The sequence below is a fragment of the Centroberyx affinis genome, unplaced genomic scaffold (assembly GCF_046629955.1).
Source record: "Centroberyx affinis isolate AG114_WGS23_722 - 3 ecotype Tasmania unplaced genomic scaffold, CSIRO-AGI_Caff_v1 ptg000428l_1, whole genome shotgun sequence".
Lineage (NCBI taxonomy): Eukaryota > Metazoa > Chordata > Actinopteri > Beryciformes > Berycidae > Centroberyx > Centroberyx affinis.
The window spans coordinates 177155-200932 of NW_027279092.1; the positions used below are offsets into that span (position 1 = coordinate 177155).

General features: G+C 43.6%; 2 protein-coding genes across 5 annotated transcripts in view; both read left to right on the forward strand.

Moving 5' to 3' along the window:
• The first annotated feature begins 1451 nt into the window (after positions 1-1451).
• On the forward strand, positions 1452-16579 carry esyt1a (extended synaptotagmin-like protein 1a). The gene is made up of 31 exons (XM_071516696.1): positions 1452-1985; positions 3458-3499; positions 5097-5231; positions 5579-5652; positions 6000-6072; positions 6180-6269; positions 6381-6436; positions 6894-7014; positions 7218-7394; positions 7950-8032; positions 8288-8336; positions 8678-8767; positions 8889-8984; positions 9074-9145; positions 9545-9631; positions 9931-10080; positions 10887-11069; positions 11174-11350; positions 11457-11539; positions 11629-11677; positions 11790-11879; positions 12596-12691; positions 12914-12985; positions 13077-13163; positions 13355-13501; positions 14226-14359; positions 14588-14683; positions 14806-14937; positions 15040-15145; positions 15286-15335; positions 15466-16579. The coding sequence occupies exons 1-31, from the start codon at positions 1656-1658 to the stop codon at positions 15491-15493; spliced, it is 3255 nt and encodes a 1084-aa protein (XP_071372797.1). The 5' UTR covers positions 1452-1655; the 3' UTR covers positions 15494-16579.
• Positions 16580-16966: 387 nt separating this feature from the next.
• fmnl3 (formin-like 3) overlaps positions 16967-23778 on the forward strand; it is a 29045-nt gene continuing 22233 nt past the window's right edge. For all 4 annotated transcript variants that reach the window (XM_071516735.1, XM_071516737.1, XM_071516738.1 and 1 more), the window contains exon 1: positions 16967-17524. In XM_071516735.1, the coding sequence (XP_071372836.1) occupies positions 17411-17524 (114 nt within the window). In that variant the 5' untranslated portion in view covers positions 16967-17410. The remainder of the gene's footprint in view (positions 17525-23778) is intronic.

Here is a 23778-nt window from a genome sequence, read left to right on the forward strand (position 1 = left end):
ACAGCATGATGCAGCCAAAGTGTTCATGCTGACAAACAACCTTTCCTGTGGAGAATGGACACAAATTATCTGTAAACACATTAGAGTCAACCGGTTTATTTGTGAATAGCAGCTTATTCATGACGAACAGATGTATTGATTTTGTCTAATATGAAGAGTTGATTACTTATAAATTGGCTGACATCCTCTGTGTAAAGCTCCTTGGCCCAGTGTAGCACAGAATAGAGTACAGCTCAAGAGTCAACAATAGGCTACTGCAGTCCAATTTGGAAGGAAACAGCTCTTCAGTGGATTTCATTTGCTTGCAATTGTTTTAAAAAAAAAAGTGTTGATGATGGTAGTTTGTGAAATGTGGTGAGAAGGCCAAACTGTACACCAATTTGTCCTGACAGGCCACTTTTTTTGCTGCTCCAGAGACTTAAAGGGGGATGCCACTCATTAAAAAAACCCACACTTCAGTTATTTATGAAGACGTGTCACTCTCCTCCAAGGCTAGAAACCAGAGAGCCAAAGCCTGAGGTCCTTCTGAACAACAGAGCAGGCATGTGACATCTCCACCACATCTGGCTACTGTGGTTTTGCTCATCAGATTAATCCACGTGTCTAACTTTACAGTGTTTACACTCAGCGAATGAGCAACTGTCCCAGCTGTATCCAAGCAACTAGAGAACGGTTTAAACCTTTTAGTTGCCAGGCAAAACGGCCATTTCTCCACGAAGGAACATTTATAGATTACGTGGAAACCTGCAAGATCAAATGATCAGGAATGACCATTTTACATGGTCATTAACCAGTTACGGTTAGTTTGGGCCGAGGTATTACCCTGTTTACCTGCATCCACTGGCGCGTTACCATCACATTAGTGAATATAGCCTACTTGTGGATGTGGTGACGTGGTAGCTGGTTATAGCCTATACCACTTTGGTTTCATAGAGAATTAACATTTCCGTGTTACTCAGTGAACGGGGGCAGAGCTAATAGGTAGAAATTTCTATCAATGACTACTAGTAGCCTGCTGTCAGGCTCGGTTGTAAAAGCTGCTGCAGTGGAGCTGAGCGCTTGCGCGTAATTAGGCACCGGCTTTACTCCGGTTATGTAAAAAAAAAAAATAACGGGATGACCAGTTACATCAACTGTATAGGCTATTAGGTTTACTGGTTTACATAATTTGCAGGTCATGCTGCTTTGAATGAAGTGGTATTTGTGTAACCTTTCTAGCTTGGTAAAAAAAAAAAAAATCCCCATGCTACAGTCGTACAGAAGGCTTAATACGCTCCGCCCGTACGTGGCATTGACGCTACAAGTTAATTCTAGGGTTTAGGTTTCTACTGGATTTCATGCGAAGGAGGGCTTGAAGCTGAGCCCGCCCTTACAGGTCTTTCTTGGTTTCTGCCTGCCCTCGTCGGTGTGAAACACGGAATATACCAGTGCCCTGCAGCGCTGTGTGTGTGTGTGTGTGTGTGTGGGGGAGCGCTGTGGAACCAAACCGTGATCATGATTTAACCAATCGGAAGCCAATGATTTGTCGATGATTTCCAGAATAGCAACGCACACGGGTAAGTTTTCTCTGGCGCTCGGCAAATAGACGCAGACGCAGAGAGAGGAAAGCTTCAAGGCCAAACAGTGAAGTCTCGGAGAAAAAGATTTTTTTTGCGATGCCACCCGCGGATGCAGAGGCGAGTACGGGCAGGGGGAAGACGGGCGCTGCGGACTCGGCCTCGGCTTCCCATCCACCTGGTGAGCGCGCGGTGAGCGTGTTGTGGTCCTTCGGAAAATGCCTAGGTGCGCTTTTACCGGTGTACCTGGCCGGGTACTTTGGGTTCAGCATCAGCCTGGTGCTGTTCGCTCTGATGATCTACATGGGATGGAAACACAGTCGGCTGGAGAAAGTGATGAGGCTCAAGTCTGCCATGTACCTCCTGGAGAACGAGAGGGAATTCACCACCGAGAAGGTCTTCAGAACCAAGAGGGATTTACCTCCGTGGGTAAGGAATAGGTTTAAATGTCTAAATCCCCACTCTTAGCTGGGTGGTCGTCCGTCGTGGTCATTCTCTGCAGTTTCTATCACATGTCACACCTGTCAGGTTACACCCAATCACGTGAAAAATAATGTGAACGATGACATATAGACTTAAATAAATGATGGTCAGTCACACCGGTGCTGCATCTCCCTCTATTACTTGACAGCTACTTTGCGTCACTGATGATATTACATGTATATTATCCATTAATCAGCTCGTGTTTGTATGGTTGAGCTGAGTGAGAGCACACGCACGCACGCACACACACATACACACACACACGCAGAGAGAGAGAGAGAGAGAGAGAGAGAGAGAAAGAGAGAGAGGGACCTTTATTCATGGCAACCTGCACAAATATCTGCATGACTGTCCTTTTTGTTCATTGTGTTTTTTCTCGCCACCGCCAAAATGTAATCTGTCCCCCCATGCAGGACTATATTTGGACATTCCTAATGTGCAGTGCCTGCTGGGGAATTAGTCTGAACCACTGCTACACTGAGGAATGTGAATTAACATGATGCCAGATGAGGTTTTTCATATAATGGACTGGTGGAAACAATGACACAGATGTTTAGGGAGAGCTTACATTAAGTTGACGGTGAAATGTATGTCTACTAAAGCTGAACATCAACAGAATTTATGTAGCAAAAAGGACATGTTAGATTCTGTTTGTGTGTGTGTGTCCACTTCCTGTTTCGTTACTGTTGACCTTATCCGGCTCCAAAAACCTCATGACTCATAAACATCTTTCAGAGGGGAGCAGAGACCAAGACCACCATATCTGGATGTAGAATGAAAAGTGTGTGTGCTTGTGTGTGTGTCTGTGTCTGTGTGTGTGTGTGTGTGTGTGTGTGTGTGTGTGTGTGTGTGTGTGTGTGTGTTTGGGACAGATTGGTTTAATCTTGAGCTTTCATGACTCTGTTTTGGAGGAAATGCTGTGATAAAGCAGCATACTGCAGATGGTTTCCTGAAATTTAGGCAGTGACCAAAAATTAAGACTTAGTTTCATTTGTCAAGCCTGTGTGCTCACAGTTTGTCAGTGGCAACATGTATAGGCAGAAGTAGAAATATTGATGAAATATTTTACTCAAGTACTGCTATTCCAGCTAAATTCTACTCAAGTTAGACTACAGTATCGAAAATTGCTCAATTAAAATAAAGATTGTCTTACTAGAACCTTTCTCAAGTATTTTGTTGTATGTATGCAAGCAAGTAAACATCCCATATTTTGTGGATAGGTTTTAGCTTTTAAGAAACAAAACCATTTTTATGTGTAAAAATAAAGTGCAGACTATCAAAAATGCTCAGAAAAACATCACTAAAAGAATCTTCTCATGTACTTTCCATCTCCACTCATGCAAAAGGTCACGTTGCACTACCCTGCCACATTTGAAGTGTAAGAGAGTTCATGTCTGCCTGTTATTGCTTGTCCACAGGTCAACTTCCCAGATGTGGAAAAAGTAGAATGGCTGAACAAGGTATGTTTTCTTCTTTTGTATTGTCTCTGTCTGTATGTACATGTGTGTGTCTTCTTTGCAAGCTGCGAGGAGCATGCATCATCCATTTTAACATGCAGCATTCTATATGATGGAGCACTGATAATACCATTTGACTGATAGGAGAGGAAATGAAGCAACTAATGTTCAGATACCCAGATAAGGTGTTGATGGTGTGGTGATAACTGGAACAGTATTAGCAAGGCCTCACTTTTAATATAAACATAAAGAACGCCTGCACTGACTTTGAGTGCCCCGGATCCTTTTGCATTCTCTCCATCAGAGCAGATTATCTACTGTTGTAATTAAGAGGCAGGGAGAGTGGCTCAGATCATATCCCGGCCACTCCGTCTCTGTCTGTACAGTAACCGAGCGTCGCAGGGCAAGTGAGGTTGTGAATACTAATAAACAAAGCGCCCTTCTGGAGGGAAAAAATGTAATGAAGTCCGTGACAAAAGCCCAGATTGTCGGAGAGTAATCTGCTGGACTCATCTTTCACCGCCCCACCTCCCCTCCGCCCCCGCTCCTCCAGGCTTCCTGACATGTGATCAGGCTGCACACACTCATCCCACTGAGCCGTAAACAAACATACCCCAGCCCCAACATTTCCTCGCATTTGATTATATTGACAACGTACGGAAATGACTCCACGCTAATAGAGAGAACTGATATGGAGTCTGTGAGTAAGGCAGACCAGAACGCCTGCCAGGATTTGCCTTTTATAGACCGCATCATTCTTAACTGTGTGTCCATAACTGGCTCATTAATAATGTATGGGACGCTGACCCTGCTGTAGCTTGTTAGAGTAAAGCATTAGCATCACCAGTCTCATGGGGAGTTAGAAGTGGAGGTCAGAGGAATGACATACAGACGATAAGACCTGGCACCTCTCTCTCACATCTCACACTGAGATGCAGAAGCCAACAGCAATGTGAGCGATGGCATCGGTACTGAATGTAAATGTTCTTCTCAATCTGTCATGTAGAGCTAAAAGAAATCCACTTATCAAATGAAAATTATGGTTGAATAGTTCGATGTTATTAATGAGGTTTCTATATGTTCTTACAGCACCCTCCAAAATGACTGATACTGGATTGCACTGTATATGATTAATTGAATAGATAACCATCCAACAGTGAATTATTGATGGCTCAGGTTGAGGTATTCTTCACATTTTAGATATTGCCCTTTGTCAGAGGGTTTTTTTTGGGGTTTTTTTTTTTTTACTTGTTTTGAGTAGCCTCTCAATCTCAAAGCAAATAGCCTGTAGCTGTGGCTTTGTGGGGTGTGTCTGATTACTTGTTAGAGTGTTTATTGTTCACCATTATGTCCAAGTTATTGTGCTTGTTTTGCAAAAAAGGGAAGTGCTTTTCAGTGACTCAGTATTTTCGCAAATGCTAATACATTAGTAGACACAGAATTACATTTAAATGAATGAAAACATAACCTGTATATGATCACATGAATCACACAATTTTTTAGTACTCTACGCATCTTCTATATAATAAAACATTTGCTCATGGTTCTGCCTTTTGTCAAATTTTGCCAAGAAAAACTGATTTTTTTTTCTGTCCTGTAGATCCTGCAGCAGGCTTGGCCGTTTGTCGGCCAGTATCTGGAGAAGTTGCTGGTGGAAACCATCGCTCCTGCCATCCGCGCCTCCAGCATCCATCTGCAGACACTCAGCTTCACCAAGGTCAACCTGGGAGACAAGGTATCTGTATGGCTTGCCATAATAGCAGCAATTTCTCTTGTAAATATGCCCTTACCAAGAAAATACACTAGGACCAAGGGTATTACTGTGGTCTTGGGAAATTTAATCTTGTCCCTACCAAATCTACTTCAATCTGTCTGGACTTTTTTCTCCAGAAGTCTGGTAATGCAAGGCTTGTCTCGCCAGCCTTTTTCATTGCAGGCATAAAGATTGATGATTCCATTACAGTGAATGATAATGCTGCTGAGCGTCTGCTGACATGATTTCATAATATGTTACACAAACATTAAGCTTGCATCTGTATCAGTTGTATTTGCTTTGTTTAATAGCAGCTGTTGTGTTCACAGGCTATGAAGGTGGTGGGGGTAAAGGCTCACACAGAACACGATAAGAGACAAGTTCTGTTGGATTTGTATGTGAGGTACTACATTAGACTTTTTCTGTCATTTCACATTGTGGATATTGTGTAAGCAACCAATCAATCTTGTCACAGACTGAAAAGTTCTTCCCAGAGGAGAAATATCAGTCCAGGACTCAGCTTAGTCCATAACACTGCACTATTGTTTGCTTAACACAAAAAAGAAAGCAGCTCTGCCATAACTATAGACAACAGCTACTTCTTACAGTCTTACACTTCTTACAAGCACTTTGAATTGCCCCAGTGTATGAAATGTGCTGTAGGCCTACAAATAAAGCTGCCTTGCCTTGCCTTGCCTTACAGTTATGCATGTGTACATTGTCAGATCTGTCCCCACTCTTCTCTTGCAGCTATGCCGGTGATGTCGAGATCAATGTGGAAATCAAAAAGTACTTCTGCAAAGCAGGAGTGAAAGGAATCCAGGTATAGGAAGTGAAGAAATACTAAGAGATTCATACATTATTTAGTTAGTTGTAGTTATTTTAGTGATCTCAAAAAATCCCCTTGGTGTAACACTTTGCTCTCCATAGCTGCATGGGAAGCTGCGTGTGATCCTGGAGCCTCTTATTGGAGACGTGCCTCTGGTCGGAGCCATCACAATGTTCTTCATCCGCAGGCCTGTGAGTGTGCTGCCAGCAGACCAGCCTCTGATTACATTCATGCACTGCATTATTATGGTTATCTGAAGACGGCATGTCTACATATGTCTTTACTTTAATCCACTATCACAGAAACTGGACATCAACTGGACTGGCCTGACCAACCTGCTGGATATCCCAGGGCTGAAGTGAGTTCATAGGGTCGAGCTCTGAATAGCTCTCTGAATTTGGCAGAACTTTATACATTGTTGGTGTTCTCTATTCGTATTTATTCAGCATGTAGTATTTAGACTCCATGCATTTATACTCAGCTAGTTTTAAGAAAATACAATTAAAGCATTGTCAGAGGCGTGTTTTGTTGTTGACATATCAAAGGCCCCCTGGCAATACTTTTGATGACAGTTTGTCATTCCTTTTTAATTGTATTCCTCCTGTAGATGACATTAGCCAACATGATTTCACAGAAAAATGTCCTCATCTTTAGCCAATGGGTGCTGCCTATTGACGGCGTTGTTGAGAACCTGGATATCATGTTTTATACGCATGTTCACGCGGTCAGCAGTAGTATACAGCCTGTATCTGTCTGTCTGTCTGTCTGTCCCAACCCCCGTGTGTCTCCAACACCACCCTTGCATTCATTTGCAGTGCCATATCGGACACTATGATAATGGATGCAATAGCCTCCTACCTGGTGCTCCCCAACCGTCTCACTGTCCCCCTGGTGGCCGACCTGCACGTTGCGCAGCTCCGCTCCCCTCTCCCAAGGGTAACTGTCTCAGTAATGAATGGCCTGGGGGACACGGACCCACACAGGCTGAAGCAGATGTATAATTTTGAGCCACAAGCACACACATAGCCTCAAAGCCACATAGCAAATCCAAATGTGGACCAATGGACCCATGTGTTGACTAAGATTTTGGTTTTCTCTGCACGTGTTTGCCTGCATGTATATATGTATGTGCATGCTAGGGAGTTGTGCGTATCCACCTGCTGGAGGCTGAGGACCTGACCGCCAAGGATACAGTTATCAAGGGTTTAATCGATGGGAAGTCAGACCCGTACGCTGTGCTGCGCGTGGGAACCCAGACCTTCACCTCTCATCACGTGGACAGCAACCTGAACCCCCAGTGGAGGGAGATGTATGAGGTGAGAGGGGCCGGGAAGGGAGTAAAATACACCTGTAACTGAGCTGACAAAAAAAAATCTATCGCTGGTTATGCGACTTGGCCTTGAAATTCAAGCGCTGTACGTCCCGCTAAGTTGTGTGCTGCTGATAGTTATAGCTTGGTGTTGATGTGTATGTGTCCTTGCTTCATAGGGATTGCACTAAATCTTTGGTAGTAAATATGTCACTGGCACATTGGTGTTAAGCAGTTTGGGGGAGATTTTATCTGCTGCTGCAATAACAGGAAGCCGTGGTTTCAGAGATAAACAGGACTTGCGAAAACTGTGGGCTCAACGGAGCATCTCTTTTTCCTCTGGTTGAAACACAAATTTGTGTCATGTAAAACTTGAGCCAAACAGTGAATAGATATTTAATTATTATTAATGTAGAGCTAGCATAACAGTCAGACCTTTCTGCCATTGTGACTGCCTGATGTTTGCATGTCCTTGTGTTATTGTGTCATTTGTGGTTGTATCTATATTTGTGTATTTGTTGTGCGTGTTGTGTGTTTGTCCGTTTATATGTGTGTGTGTCAGGTGATTGTCCATGAAGTGCCTGGTCAGGAGTTGGAAGTGGAAGTGTTTGACAAAGACCCAGACCAGGATGACTTCCTGGGGAGGTAGCTCATTCATTCTCACTCATTTACTCTCTGTCTCTATGTGCTTCTCATGTCATCTCCATCTCTGGAATTGCCATAGTTGCGCCATGACGCTGTCGAATTTTGAATGCCCTCTTCTCTCTGTCTCGTGGTCCCCATTCATTCTCTCTCTCTGTCTCTCTCTCTCTCTCTCTCTCTCTCTCTCTCTCTCTCTCTCTCTCTCTCTCTCTCTCTCTCTCTCTCTCTCTCTCTCTGTCCCTTCTCTCTCTCTCTCAGGGTCAAGGTGGATCTTGACATCGTGAAGAAGGCCCGAATTGTGGATGATGTGAGTATTAATTCTCATTTTTGTAGGTTTCGGACGTGATATTTCATATGAACACATTTCCGTCTCACTGGGAAGATTAAACATTTCTGGTACTTAAACAGAAAACACAAGAATACAATTACTGTATTGTCTGTCCTGCGTTGGAGAGCATCTAAATAGTGATATCAAGCAAACTGAACAGCTCCCAAGACTGCAGTAATCCTGTTAGCATGACCCCATGTGCCTCCTCGTGATCCGCTCTGATACTCACCATCTTCAATACTGCCGTCCCATCCAGGCTCTCAGAAATCAGCCAGATGAGAACAATGTGCATTTAACGACCCCTCTGTTTCTGCTAACAGTGGTTCAATCTGAAGGACGTCCCATCTGGCAGTGTTCACCTCAGGCTGGAGTGGCTCTCTCTGCTGCCCTCTGCTGCCAGACTGAGCGAGGTGATTCTGCAGCACAGCATAATGATACATAATGGTGCTTTTTTTTTTTTTATCCCTGGATCATGGCTCCTTGCTCATTTTCTTCACATACCTTCTCCTCTGTCTCTCTTTCCTCTACCAGGTGATCCAGAGGAACCAGAACCTGACCAGTAAGACAGCCGATCCTCCCTCCGCTGCCATCCTAGCCATCTATCTTGATCAAGCCCAAGACCTGCCGGTAAGAGTGGCACCGTGCAAGGCTTTGTTGTGCGGGTTTGTGTTGAATTTCCGTCTCTTATCCACGTCAGCGTATTTGATGTGTTTCAGATGAAGAAAGGCAATAAGGACCCCAGCCCTATGGTTCAGCTTTCCATTCAGGATACAACTAAAGAGAGCAGGGTAAGAATCCAACTTTAACTACTAGGGATGGGACGATATGCTTATCTCACTATACGAGTCGATACGCGATGTGGGGTTCACGATTTGATACAACCATGATACGATGTAATAAATAAAAGTTCAATGACAAGTATGATTGCAGGATTATGTTTATTTCTACAAATCTTTCTAGCAATGGAATTGGCTTGCTAGAATGTAAACAACAATTTGTCATTACAAAGTGAAAATAATATAATTTGGATTGGGAGTTCCTGCCCCACGATACATATTGTCACATATTTGTATTGTGATATATTGAACTTCAATATATCGTCCCATCCCTATTAACTACATATTAGTACATCTAACCAAGCGCTTATGTATAAACGTTATGTAAATGTTTTCACCTGTCTTCCCCAGACTTGCTATGGAACCAACAGCCCTGTGTGGGAGGACGCCTTCACCTTCTTCATTCAGGATCCTCGCAAACAGGACATTGACGTTCAGGCAAGTCACCGGACTAGTAAGAACTCTATAGCCCAGTTTATCTAGCTATAAAACATTCACATACAATCGCTCCCCAGATGTCGAGGTGATTACAACACTAAATAGCTTATTGATTTCCCCTCCGGATTTAATCAATGTGCCCTCTGATTATCCATACTGTATAAATCACTGTATAAACTGAATGCTCCTACAGCTCTATAAAATTACCCTTTTCTTACCCCATTTACAACCCTTTAATGTAATGATCTTTGCCTTTCCCTGCTGCATTTTTTTCACCCTATCTCTATGTGTTGCTTTAGGTGAAGGACGATGACCGCGCTCTGTCCCTGGGCAACCTGACCATCCCTCTGACTCGTCTTCTGACGAGTCCTGAACTCACCATGGACCAGTGGTTCCAGCTGGAAAACTCTGGTCCTGCCAGCCGCATCTACGTCAAAACTGTTCTTAGGGTGGGTGTTGCATACAAAGGCACTTACACTCTGCATGCAGGGTGGGGTAGTGAATAGGTAGAGTGTCCTTCATACACATGCTGAGCCTCACAACCAAAACCACAATCAAACGTTTTGGTCATTTTTGGTCATTGACTTAATTTCTAGGAAACCATCTGGCATGTGTTGCAGTACCACACCCACAAGCTTTCCTCCAAAACAAAGGTTTCAACTAGCAGCGGTTTTGTTTGTGTGATATCCTGTTGAACATAACACTCAGAGGTTGTGGGTGATTTGGCGGGGTCATGAAGTTCTGAAACACACACACACACACACATACACACACATTTATACTACTACACTTGTGAGGATCTTCACTGACACTACATTAATTCCCTAACCCTAACCTTAACTAACCCTAACCTAAACCTAATCCTAATTCTAATCTTAACTCTAACCTAAAGCCCTAACCATAAAATAGCCCGTTAAAGAAGTGAGGACTGGAAAAATGTCCTCTGGAGGGCTTTCCTGATCTCTCTATCCTTGTGGGGACATGTGGTCTTCATAAGTACAGAAATGCAAGAGCACACACACACACACACACACACACACACACATACACAAACATGCAATTTCTCTTCTCTCTGTGTTCTGATGTGGTGTTCCTGGCTTCTGCTCCCCTCTGAAAGATGTGAGAAAACCTCGTAGGACTGTTTACCACAAAATATGAAGGAGCCAGTGCAAGACACCAAAATAACTGTTCGGTACTGTTTGTACTAGTAAGTGTCTGAAATTCGATGACCATAAACTCGTCTCCTGTTTCCTAGGTGTTATGGCTAAATGAGGATGCCACTCCCACTACCCCGTCTCCCCGCCCCTCAGCCTCTGGGTCGGGGCTGGGTCACGGGGGAATCACATCGGAGCTGAACCCTGCAGGGCTCGGCGGGGCAGCTAAACCCCAACCCACCCGACCACAGCAGACTACCCCCGACCCGGAGTTTGCAACTGAGGTGAGAAACAGTTTCGTAGAGCCCAACAGTAACAGATACCGCTCTGTCATGCACTCACACACACACACATTACAGTAACAGTCCATGTCCTTGGTGCCCCACAGGGAGTGCTGCGTATCCATCTGGTGGAGGCCCAAAACCTGATAGCCAAGGACAACTTCATGGGGGGCATGGTGAAGGGGAAGAGCGACCCGTACGTCAAGATCCGGGTGGCTGGTGTCACCTACCGCAGCCACACCATCAAAGAGAACCTCAACCCCATCTGGAATGAACTCTATGAGGTATCACCACTTTAAACAGCTGAGATGTAGGTCCCTTCCTCACATCCAATAGAATTATTACAGTTTAGATTTGATTTTGTGCCTGTTTTTTACTGTGATCCCCCAGGTGATTTTGACTCAGCTGCCTGGTCAGGAGGTCCAGTTTGAGTTGTTCGACAAGGACATTGATCAGGATGACTTCCTCGGGAGGTGCGTCATGACATTACCAATAAAAATTACAGACAACGCAGCATAACTGGCAACATGATGCTAGATTGACTTGAGTTCTGTCTTTGCAGGTTCAAGCTAAACCTACGAGACATCATCAGTGCGCAGTTCATAGATACGGTGTGTGACACATGGGTGAAATATTGTAAACACAGAAAGATGTCACTATTTTCATGAATCACGTTCATTTTTATATCATAACACAAATATTTCTGTGGCACTCTTGTTACAGTGGTACACTCTGAATGATGTGAAGTCAGGCCGAGTTCACCTGGTGCTGGAGTGGCTGCCCAGAGTCTCTGACCTGCCTAGACTGGAGCAGGTTAGATATATCTTCAAACTTTAGTCTTTCTTTCTTTCTTTCTTTCTTTCTTTCTTTCTTTCTCAATCTTTCTTGCTTTCTCTCTTTCTTTCTCTCTCTTTCTCTACTATTTATCATTGTTTTCTGAACTGTAAAAGGCTGGTACCTTTGTTTTTCATCATCACTTCATTGTTTGGGTCACTAGAGGAAACTTTCACTGATCAGGCTTTATTTTTGGTGCACCATACTGTGTAAAATTGTAAAATTTTATATTGGGAGAGACAAAAATGGCAATTTAGGCGGGGCAGGTACAAACCTTAAGCAACTGATAAGAGCAAGACTCAAACTGGACTTTTAATATTATTTGCCAATGAGGGACTTAAACGGTTTGAGAGGTTCTCTTATTTATTTTTTTTATGTTGGTCAATTTAATTTTGATATTTATTGATGTTAGTATGTTCGCTTTGTGGATAGTGATGCAAAACTGTCAATATGGACCAACTGAAAATTGTAACCACTCCTTTTAAATTGCAAAATAAAGGCTTGCTAAAACTCAAAACACTCGCTACTGTTTATCAATGTTTTCTGTACTGTTTTTCAGCATTACTTCATTGTTTTGGGTCACTAGAGGTTTTATTTTGGTGTGCCATCTGTCTCCCTCTCTCTCTCTCTCTCTCTCTCTCTCTCTCTCTCTCTCTCTCTCTCTACTCCCTCCCTCTCTCTTCCTGTTCCTCCAGATCCTGCAGTACCAGTCCCAGCAGTCCTACCAGAACAAGGTTGTGCCATCAGCAGCTGTGCTGTTTGTGTATGTGGAGCGCGCCCATGGCCTGCCGGTGAGATCACAGTTATGACTCCTTTGGGCTCTATTTATTGTTTATGGTGATGGGTATTTCCATGCCCCAAGGAATGGAGTGCTTCTAGTGACGCTGTGTGGCTTAGAGCACTGTAGTGTGAAATTGTAGCTGCGTGTTCATTGATACATTACATCACTGTGATGTAATCTGTTTAAGTTTTATTTAATGCTGGTGTACATCACTCTTTTTATGTGATCTCAGTTGAAGAAGAGCGGAAAGGAGCCAAAAGTTGGGGCTGAGATTATCCTCAAAAGCACATCACACCGAACTAAGGTAGCACATCATAATGTCTCAGCTGAGCTTTTGTATGTAAGAAAAGAAAACTTAAAAAATAAGACATTTCTCCTGTTGTTTCTTTCCAAAGATTTGTGAGCGTTCCACATCCCCACGATGGGATGAAGCCTTTCATTTCTTGGTTCGTGACCCCAGAGATGAAATGCTTACTGTCAAGGTGAGAGACGATGTCGACCGTTGACTTTGCACTGTATGGGCTGGGTGGTTGAGAAGAAGATGACTTGTGTTGTTAAAGCTGTTTTGTATCAAAGCCAGCATTGCATGAGGTACAATAAGGCTGGAGATGACACTAGGCAGTCTGAGACACAGTCAGCTGAGAAATGTGTATGTGTGTGTGTTTGTATTTAGCTTTCCCACAGCTGGGGCCAGGCCCTTGGCTCGGTGGTGCTTCCTCTCAGAGAAGTGCTGGGGGAGCAGGGCTTGGTGCTGGACCGCTGGCTCAGTCTGGATGGAGCGCTGCCAGAGAGCCAGATACTGCTGAGGGCCACACTCAAGGTACTGACAACATCACATGCTTATTTTCTCTGTTACCAATGTACTGTGCCTGTGTGAGCAATGTCCTGATTGTGATTTGTTCTGTGCTGTATCATTTGTGGTGTTTCAGCATTTCTGGGACCTTCAGGCACATTTTGTTGTTTGGTGGTGTATTTGTCTTATTCATGTGGATAACTGGCCAAACGCAGACGATGTGACTTTGCAGTGCAGCAAATAGCAGAAAATTTGCACTGATGTTCAACAATCATACAGGGAGAAATCCATCACTGAAGGGGCAGAGATAGCAATTTCTCAATCAACAGTAGCCTCAATAGACCAGAATGCAATGCAGCCATAAGATATGCTGCATTTTGAGTTACGGGCGTGACTCTCACTTTTTATCGACTGGAAATCACTGTCGCTCTCTTGCTCTTACTATGCTATCACTATCGCTGTCTCCCACCTACACATATAACCCACAATACAACAAGTTTACGCCCATTCTCTGGGGGTTGTTGATAGGCATTCTGGGAAATGTAGAAAATCACTAACTGAAGTAGAAGTAGACGAGGCAGGTTGAGGCAAAGTGGGTACACCAAAAAAGTGAATTACAACACTTTATCACAAAATAACTCCTGGAATACATTGACCATCACACAAATTGATGCTATATAACAGTGTACGAGTGTCCCAGGGTGGATTTTTCCTTTCATACGAAGCATCAATTCGCTTTTGTGTCTTGCAGATCTTGGACACGCAGCTGGCGGTCTGCCGTAAGGGAGACGCGTCTGATGATGTCAGCGGAGAGGACGGCGTCCACTCCATGCCCAGATGGGACCCTTCCCACCTCGACCTCCGACACAGGAGTGGCTTCTCCGTGTGAGTCACACACACTGGCCATCAATGCCCCATTGTCTGCTCGCTGCCTCTACTGTAAAGACAGTAGCTGGCAAGCTTTCCTTATTAGCATATTTTCTAGTGTGCTTCATCCTATAAAAATGTGAATTCTGAATGTCAATTGCTAGTTTGTGTCTTTTCTGATGATGTATTTTAAGGTATATTGTCATAATACACATAAACTAATTATTTTTTACACTGTGTCTTTAGAGTTGCTGATCATGGAAGTACAGCTGGCCAGGTGAAGCTTTCCATCGGCTATTCCATAGAGGAGAGCAGGCTTTTCATCACTGTCTACTCCTGCAGGTCCTTATATCATATCTTATATATATTTTACATTGTCATATTTATCCCTTTACCACTGAATGTTAGACTTGGAGTAGTTGGTGTCATCTTATGTTGTGTATGAAACCTGTGTGTGCCCACAGAGCCCTGGCAGCTTGTTCCAAGGACGGTGCGGACCCGTATATTACCTTCGTCCTGCTGCCTGACAAGAAGGGCACCACAAAGAGGAAGACCGCCACCAAGAAGAGAGACCTCAACCCAGAATTCAACGAGAGGTGAGAAAGGAAGTGGGGCTTTGCCGGATAATATCACAAGTGTCAGGTGTTTATGAACTGATGCCATGTGTAATTTCTCATCCTTCTTTCTCTTTTCGGTAGGTTTGACTTTGACTTCTCTCTGGAGGAGTCCACACAGAGACGACTGGACCTGTCGGTGAAAAACAGCGTCTCCTTCATGAGCAGAGAGAGGGAACTCATTGGCAAGGTAAACTGATATATGAAAATTGTCGTCTACAATACAGGGTTCATTGTCAGTGGTGATGTAGCAGTGATTTTCACCAGACTCCACCAAAGCAGACATAGGAAGGTGTGAGATCATCGTTTGCTTTTCCTTGTTGTCCTCAGTTGCAGCTGGATCTGGACCAAATTGACCTCAAGACTGGTGTCACACAATGGTATTCATTTAAAAAGCTTCTGACCAATACTGTAGAATTTCTTAGAGTCGTAACAATTCTTATATGTGAAAATAGTATTTTACACAGGATAATGGAAACTTCAAATGACGTCTCTCTTGTGTTTTTCCAGGTACGATTTGGTACCAGAGACCAACTAGACGAAGTAAACTTCAGTACAACGTAACATTGATTGTTGCTTCTGTGATCTGTCTTTGTGTGTTTAGTAGTTTATTCGGCTTATGTGCAATCGAACCATCGCTGAAGAAAAAAATGATGACATGTCATCTCCACAATAACACAGTCCATCAGTATTTATGAAGACAAATTTGTCACGTAGCTTATCAATCATAAAGTGTTAACTGTGTAGAATCCATGCTATCTAGAATAAATTCTTCAGTAGAATCTTTTGGCTGAATAGATATTTGATAATAATGCGACTATGTTGCAGAATCTACCAAGGTTATATATGTGCAAAAGCACTTAAAAGTCCTCTTCAAATTTCATTCACCAAAGGGCTTATGATGTGATCACACAATGTATTACTGAATATCCTAAGGTATGACAATGTCTTATTATGGATTTACAGCATCCAACTCAAGTGAAAACTCAAGTGATTCTTTTAAATTTTATTTTTTACAAGCTTGAAACAATTCCCTATATTACTTTGTTTATATATGTTTATATGATTGCCTTATGTATTACAAAACTGTGCACAATTTTTCAGAGTGTTTATGCATTATGTTCCAAATGAAGAAGTTTTATATGTTTTAACCAGATGTATCTTGCTTTTATAAATCAAGATAAGTATTACAAACCTAGACCCTCACATTTGCCACTGAAAAAAGAACTACAATACTGTAAGCAGAGTCTAAATCACTGTGCTTTTATGAAGAGAAAACTTTGTCGATGTGGAAAAACATATCAGTAGTGTTCTAGTTCCCATACTGCCTTGTGTTTGTATGTGTTTGTAGTGCCAAATGCAACAGGATGATGCTGTATGCCAGCCGGCCGTGTTTATGGTTTGTTTTCAAGCAAAACATTTCTCTTAGCTACGACCTTAAGAGAAGCAAGGCAGCCTTCCTGTCCCACCACTGTCACCTCACCGCAAAGGCTTGGAAACTGATTTGTGGTTAGGGAAGAAATAGTGTTAGTGTCAATACTAAAGAAACTGCTGTGCTTTGACATAATTTGAACATATCATCATGTCTGCTTTGAAGTTGTTGATTAAAGTTTGCACTCTTAAGAACCAAACCGGTTTCCTTTATTTTGTGGAGTCCTTTCCCTGAGAGGATCAACCCTAAAGAGAGTTGTGAACCTTTCTCTAAAATACTGCAGCCATTTTTTTTTTGCCCAAACAGTGTTTTTGATAAATGAAATGTCATTGCTTGCCACCAGGTTGCGATAAAGTGCTGACAAAGCCTCCGCCGCCCCATCCAGCTGTATCTGGGCTCCCTGCCAGCAGATGTGAGGGGCGGGGGGGCGGGACAACGGGGATGGAGTGATCGGCAGGTCATTCGACCAATAGGAGAGCTGTGCCTTTAACCCAGGGGTGGGACAAGAGCAGAAAACCTGCCTTCTGAGTGGAGGCAGCAGCGAAGCCCCTAATCAGTATCACACAACAATAATGAATGGAAACACATCGTAGCCAAGAAAGTTCAGCAGCAACTAAGCAACTGTTGGTCGGGATTAGAAAGTTATCTGTTGCGAGAGGAAATTTGTAGTAAGTAATGGATTGGCCAGGCAAGTCAGAAACGATTCTTTGGAATAGAATACAATTGTACTCTAATTGTTACTTTTGAGAGTAAGTTTTAAGGTAAAGTACAGTTGGATACAGTGAGTGTAAACCTAAACGCGTACAGATGTGTAAATGGAAGTTTGGGACAGTAATGCGAGACTATTGCGTTGTCAGCTTTTTATCTCGTTTTGCAGAAGTGGATGATTTGGAATATTGTTGAATTTACTGGAATACTTTGGAGATTTTTGTGTTGGTTTTTTTTTCTTTCGGAATACCACTGAAAGAAGCTGAAGAATTGTATTTCAAGTGACTGGAGGATTTAGTCCTATTGGGGGGAAAAATGGGGAATATTGAAAGTGTGGACGGCCAGTCGGAGATGAAGCATCACATCATGCCTCTGAAAGTGCCCATGCCTGACCCGACCGAGCTGGAGGAAAAATTTGCCATTGTTTTGGTGAGTTATAATAATGTCAAGACTGTCATGGTGTGGGTTTGAACATCTACGTCCTGTCCCAGGGTGACATCAAACAACTAGAAAATATTTTGTTTAATTTTACATTCTCCCCTTTGTGTTTTTTTATGATTGATGTTGTTTTGATTCCACAGGCTGCAACAAATTCACTTTAAATTGTCTTATAAAAGTAATCACATTTAAACTATCAAAGTTCAAGATAGTGATCTACTTAATTTACTCATCAGCATATTTACTGGCAGTTGTTCATGTGACAAAGGCGTTTATCTTTGGTCTGGTGTGTAAATAGTTTTCATGTTAAGGTCTATGGAGAAAACTGTATGGATAATGCTACCTAAGTACTCTCTCTTTATCGTCCATGATGAGTTGCTGATATTGTAAATGAACCGACCTGTGCTGTCCCGCCCCTTATTCTCTGCCTGCTGTTCCCCCTCTCCTGCGGTTCTTTTGTCTCCCCTAAAGTCAGCGTTTGGTAAAAAAAAAAAATAAAAAAAAAATGCAAAGCCTAAGCACAGCGTGGTAAGAAGAAGAAGTGAAGGTTTTCTCAGACATGACACTATCCTTGACACATCATGGCATTCCTCGCCTGTGTTTATTGAAAAGGCTTCTCACTGCAGGCTAACACCATCTGAAAACAACATTTTCTGAATTCCCCCAAAACTCCCACACCCGCCGAGAGATGGTGAAAGCCCCCCTTCTCCTCTCTCTCTCTCTCTCTCTCTCTCTGGAGTTGAGTTGTCTGGGCGCTTTGCAATAGTGAGCACACAGTCAACACCCACTTTTACCGTTTATCAGCACTTGAGGTGTCAAGAGAGTCTGTCATCCTCAAACGGGACAGACAACTAATCACTTTTCAAGGCATCATAAGATGTTGTGACTGAGCAGAAGTCAGAGCTCCTTGTTATTTTTGTAATGAACAGCCTAGTGGGTTTGGATTAGCTTGGATAACCTAAACAGTTATTAGATTTCCTTTTCCTGTCTCAGGCTGTTATTAGTCATGACAACACCGCAATGTTCAGAAGAAGTAACTGCTTCCTACATTTGGTTTATTTCTCAGCCTCATAGTCTGTGCAATTCAGAGAAAACCTTTGAGTCTAATAAAGTCAAACCTGCTTTCGTCAACATATTGGTCTATGAGGCCTACACTGTGATTAATGAAGCCGCTAACACCCCCAGTGTCACAGCAGCATCAATTACATAAAGGCCTCCACGTACAAAAATATATATTTCTGAGTCTTGTACTAAGAATAGACTTCCTGACCATGGATTTCTTGTTAAACAGCCACATGAGGCTTTCTCACAAGCATTTATTTTGTGCTCCTCAATCCAGAATTCAACATAACCACACCCAGTCTTGATATTTAGCCCTTTAAGACCTTAATTACAGTAGCATACATACAAAGAGCTGGGATCTTCCTAGCGTGATTCAGATTCTTGAATACTTTGTGGACCTTCTATGTTTCTGTTTGCTCTCTGGAATAAAGCCATGGTTTGCTTTGCCAGAGCTATCAGCGGCTGTGGAGTAATGCCATCATATCAAGACACTAGCACAGCAAGAAGCCATTCAAGGCCTACTTGTTGACTGCTATACTGAGTCTCAGCTATTATGACAATTATATATTGTCCTACACTGTCAGCCTGAGTTGTTATGACAGCTTTTCACATCTCTTCCACACACAGGACTCATCGCATGTGTCAGTGGGTGGTCATAAAACGCCATTTTTAGATGATTATTAACTTTTTCCATGTGACTGATGGGTAAGCCATGTTAAAAAAATATTTTTACCCATCACATTTTCCGTAAAGAAAGACTGGATATCGTTTTTGATCAACATACATCCCATTCAGGCTGGAGCGGGCTGCAGTTGTGTGAGCGCTTTGTAACACAGACCTAAACTAAACTCAATCCCTGTCATTATGTCCAGCCATGCAGGCCAAATGATTTCAGTGCAAGATGCAGTAGACTCAACATTTCAGTCGTGCTTTTGACTGGGAAAGATTTTCCCCAGTTCCCTCACCCCTCCTCCTCCTCCCCCTCCCTCACCCTGGTAGCTCCAGATTTCCTTTACTTTGTGGGAAAGAACAACACGCTTGTGTGTGTTGTGAGATAAAGGTACATCAAAGCCTCTGCCTTTGAGGTTGGAGGTTGTCAGGAAGAGAGGGCCGTGGCTTTGCAGTCTGGCTGTGGCTATAGGTCACTGTGCCTCTTCCAAAGTATCATACATGCCTAAAATGATCTGAGAGATTTCAGATTGCTGTTTCATTCTGTTGAACTGAGCTGATTTCTTACCTCGATATTTGTTATCAGAGACATAGTTCATATGGTAGTAGCCTAAACAAATAGAGCACTTTCCATAAATGGATATTTAGAAATGGGTAATTTCCCCTCCTCTGCAGCGCTGTGTTTCCAGCTGCATGATGGCATGCATGTGTAAATGGATGTGCGTATGTGTCTGCGTCTTCTTGGTGCGACTACCTTCTCCTCTCAGACGCGGCTCACAGACGTCCCACTGGAATGACAGCGGCCCATAATGATGTCATGGGTGCAGCCTCTGCCAGTGTAGTAATATTCCTGAGCTAACGACTTTAGCAGGAGCGCTCTCTACTGTAGATGGGTGAGGGCGGTGGAGGAGGGGGGACGAGACCCCTGGGTTAGCTTGGACTACTTCATGCGGTCTGCTAATAAAATGCCTGGGTCACATCTAACCGGCAGCATGTGCTAAAGGCATCTCCCCTCGTCTCCTTTTGTCCGGCATCCTCAGAAACAGCTTCAGCTCTGTCTTCTGTGGCTGGAAACAGCTGCCTGGCATTTTTCTCCCTTCGTTTTACAGAGGAAATTGCATTGTAGCCAGTGGTCCGCTGTGGTTGGTTCCCGTTACAATAAGAAATGTGTTCCTGGAGGCTGCTAGTAGCACATAACATGCCATTAGTTCAGCTAGTGCTTAGCGCAGGCCTACCTAGACCTCACAGATAGACAGACAGATCCAGATACACAACACAGAGGCCGTATCTAGACGCTGATATCCAGTGTCAGCATCAAACAGCACTGATAGCCCTCACAGGGTATTTGTCTCTTTTTCCATAAACTTGTTTTTGTCCCTGGGAACCCTTACTTATCCCTGGACCGTTGGGCTTTGTGGGTTTCTAAATGGAAGTGGAACTTTTCGTTCACTCTTCCAGTCCGTGTTCCCCACCTTTTCATTCGCGGAAGCCTGTCTCACTGTGGGTCTGCCCGGCCTATAAGCTAACCTTCTCCATATGACTCTCTCCTTATGAAAACGATGTGAGATGCTAACGCCACTTTCAAAGGTGCACGTCTGGTTGCGGAGGCCTCGGCTGCCTGGGATCCTCTTTCAAAGTGGCCCTGCACCAATCCACCACTGGATTCCTGCGGTCTAGTCTAGGCTGAGGCCACAGGAGAACTCAGAGAGGGAAAATTCCCTTTGAACTGGCTGTCTGCCACTGTTCTGCGTTGTAATGGCTTTACCAACGTTTTTAAACAGCGCGCACATATTTAAGAGCTGCTTGGAGAGCAACATGTGATTATTTTCACTGCTTGATTGCCTTGGAAACCATCCTAACCGATTTGTCTGACTCTACTCAACTCCCCACATCCATTATGCTCTGACATGGAGTTGCATCATGCATTGACGTGCCCTTACAGCTTCTCAGTTGAGGTTGGGTTGTTCAGAAGGGAAGTCCCACCAATACTTGTCGGGCAAATTAAAGACAGAGAGGGAAGCAGTAAGTTAATGGTAGCGAAATCAGACAGAAAGTGCTGACAGAGTGACTCAGGCTCCCTGTCTGACATCACCATCAGTCCCTGAAAGCTGAAGTTTAAAGAACCTTGAGAGTTTCAGTGTTAGATGCCACTCAAGTGGAACTAATGGAGTCAAGCTGTGCGATGTGCGTTTATGGGACATAAAACCTAAACCATTTTCATTTGTTTAGGGGTGGCTGCATTTTATTTATCTGCCTGCCATGTCTGCCCCCCCCTCACACACACACACACACACACACACACACATCACTACCATTCCACTTTTCTAAAGAGGCGGCAAGTGTGAGGGAGGGGGGAGCAAGCCTTTGTATGTTTGTTATGTCACTCAAGTGGGGAGAGTGTACATCTGGCTCAGCCACCCACCACCAGGTCCCAGGAAGAGGGGGATTATGGGAGTTGAGTGCTCACAGCTAACTTGGTTTTAGAGCTGCAGTGCAGGCGGGGGGTTCAGCACCAGGCTGTCCACCTGGCTCTCTCTGCCCTCGGGCTATAATTCCCAATCTGGCCTAGGCTTTATGGGGAGTTTTAGTGCTTCTCTCCCTCACAGTTTTTTTGGAAAGCACAGGTCAAGTTAAAGACCATGACTGAACAGATATATAACGTGCGCACACAGACCATAGACTGTGTGTGAGGTTTCTTCATGAGATCCACCTGAGCGGCTGATTCTATTAAGCCAGACCGTCAACAGATCTCCTCAGTAACATCAGATTAGTCAAGTAGACACTAACCGTGCAAGACATGCATGTAATCTTTGCTGTTGTTTGATTAAACTCTACTCTCTGGATTCTTTTTATGGAGAGAGTTGACATCATTTTTTTTGTAAGGTCTCCAGTCTCATAAACAGCTATTTTGCATGACATAAGTTGTTTATTCACATCATTGAATGTGTGGCGGTGTTGATTTATTCATATATGTGAAGAAACTGCATGTGTTTGTCATTTGTGTGTATGTTTGTGTGTGTGTGTGCGGCTGTGTGTGTGTGTGTGTGGGTGTGCGTGCATTCGTGCGTGTCAGTGGGGGTTTGCATGCTGCTCTAATGCAGCTGCACCAAGGCTCTAGGTTGGAGAAGTGGTTTCCTCCTCAATACAATGGGGACTCTGTCAGTCAGTGTTGTTTTAGAAAGGGGGCCTCATCCCCTGGTGCCTTTTGTGCTGCTGCACTCTTTTTACGTGGACGCTCCGAGGAACTGCTGTAAGCCCATTTAAAGAGCTAATGGATTACGGCTTAACGCTACCACGTTAATGCCAATACCGTCCTGCAACACACACTGATGATATAATGTAATTATTTCCCAGACCTTTCTAAAAATGACATAGTGCCTCTATTACTGTATTTCCCCGTTTCTCACACAACTTGTACTTCTGCTTTTTCATACATTTTGGGAGTGTTAACACTTGCCTTGACAGTGACATCTAAAATGGGTGAAGAAATAATGTTGGGAAATTTAGGGGAAACTTGTATGACTAGTATGACTAGTGACGTATAACTAATGTGATTCTGTGATTGTTGTGTACATTCTACCCATCTTGACTTTTGGTTTCGGTTTTTCTTCCCCTTTCTTATAGTTTCAGCGTTTTCCCCTCAAACGCTGACTGGCTCCTAGGAAATAAATCCTTAGAGAGGCCCTGTATTTTTTTGTATGCTCAAACACAGCTCAGGCTGGTTGTCTTTTCTCTCGACCTTGAGCGCTCTAACTGGGCAGTGTGTCAAACGGCCTGGCCGGCCTGAGTTATTGAGGCAGTCATGTACCTGCATTCCTGACATTCCCTGTGTATACCGTCTGTTGGCCAGGGCTTCCCTGGGCGCTGCATGGACGCACAGAGGAGAACAAACAGGATGTTCGCCACACAGGAATGAATGAATACCTCTGATTCATGACCAATTGTAGTGGCCGTTTGTTTAGGACTCACTCATAACCTTATTTATACCTTTGTTGCAGTTCATGCGTCCCAAATTTCCTGTTTAAAAACAAATGAATGGGACAGTATGGTTGGTAGCAGGATTTTTCCAGGTGGGATTTCTACAATAGTTTTACGTCACTGTTGTTTTGGATGCTTGTATCAAACATCTGTCAAAAAGGACTTCCTAGACAAGCTAGAGTAAACAAGTGAAACTGTAAACTTGAAGTTTCACTCACTTCTGAAGCGTTGAGGAACATCTGGCTCCTTCAGAAGGACCTTGAGCTCTTGACATTTGCCTCTTTATCTCCGGCCGGGGCCATAACAACTCTGAGGGCTTCAAAGAGCCCTGTGATGATAATGGTCTCTCGCTTGAACCCAGCGTGACTATCACTTCTGTCGATCACTCCCATGTCCCCGGGTAAATAAATGGATTACCAAATGGGCTCAAGGAGGTGGTACATGATTTATCAACCTAAAATGGCTTCTCACCAACTTCCTATTGCTTTGACTGGCTGTGGAATACCCATTTGGTTGAGTTTTGTAAGGCAGGGACT

Coding starts and splice junctions, on each gene's coding strand:
- esyt1a (XM_071516696.1), top strand. CDS start 1,656: ATGCCACCCGCGGATGCAGAGGCGAGTACGGGCAGGGGGAAGACGGGC. Junction 11,880..12,595: donor ACCTGCCTAGACTGGAGCAG/GTTAGATATATC, acceptor CTGTTCCTCCAG/ATCCTGCAGTACCAGTCCCA. Junction 12,692..12,913: donor AGCGCGCCCATGGCCTGCCG/GTGAGATCACAG, acceptor ATGTGATCTCAG/TTGAAGAAGAGCGGAAAGGA.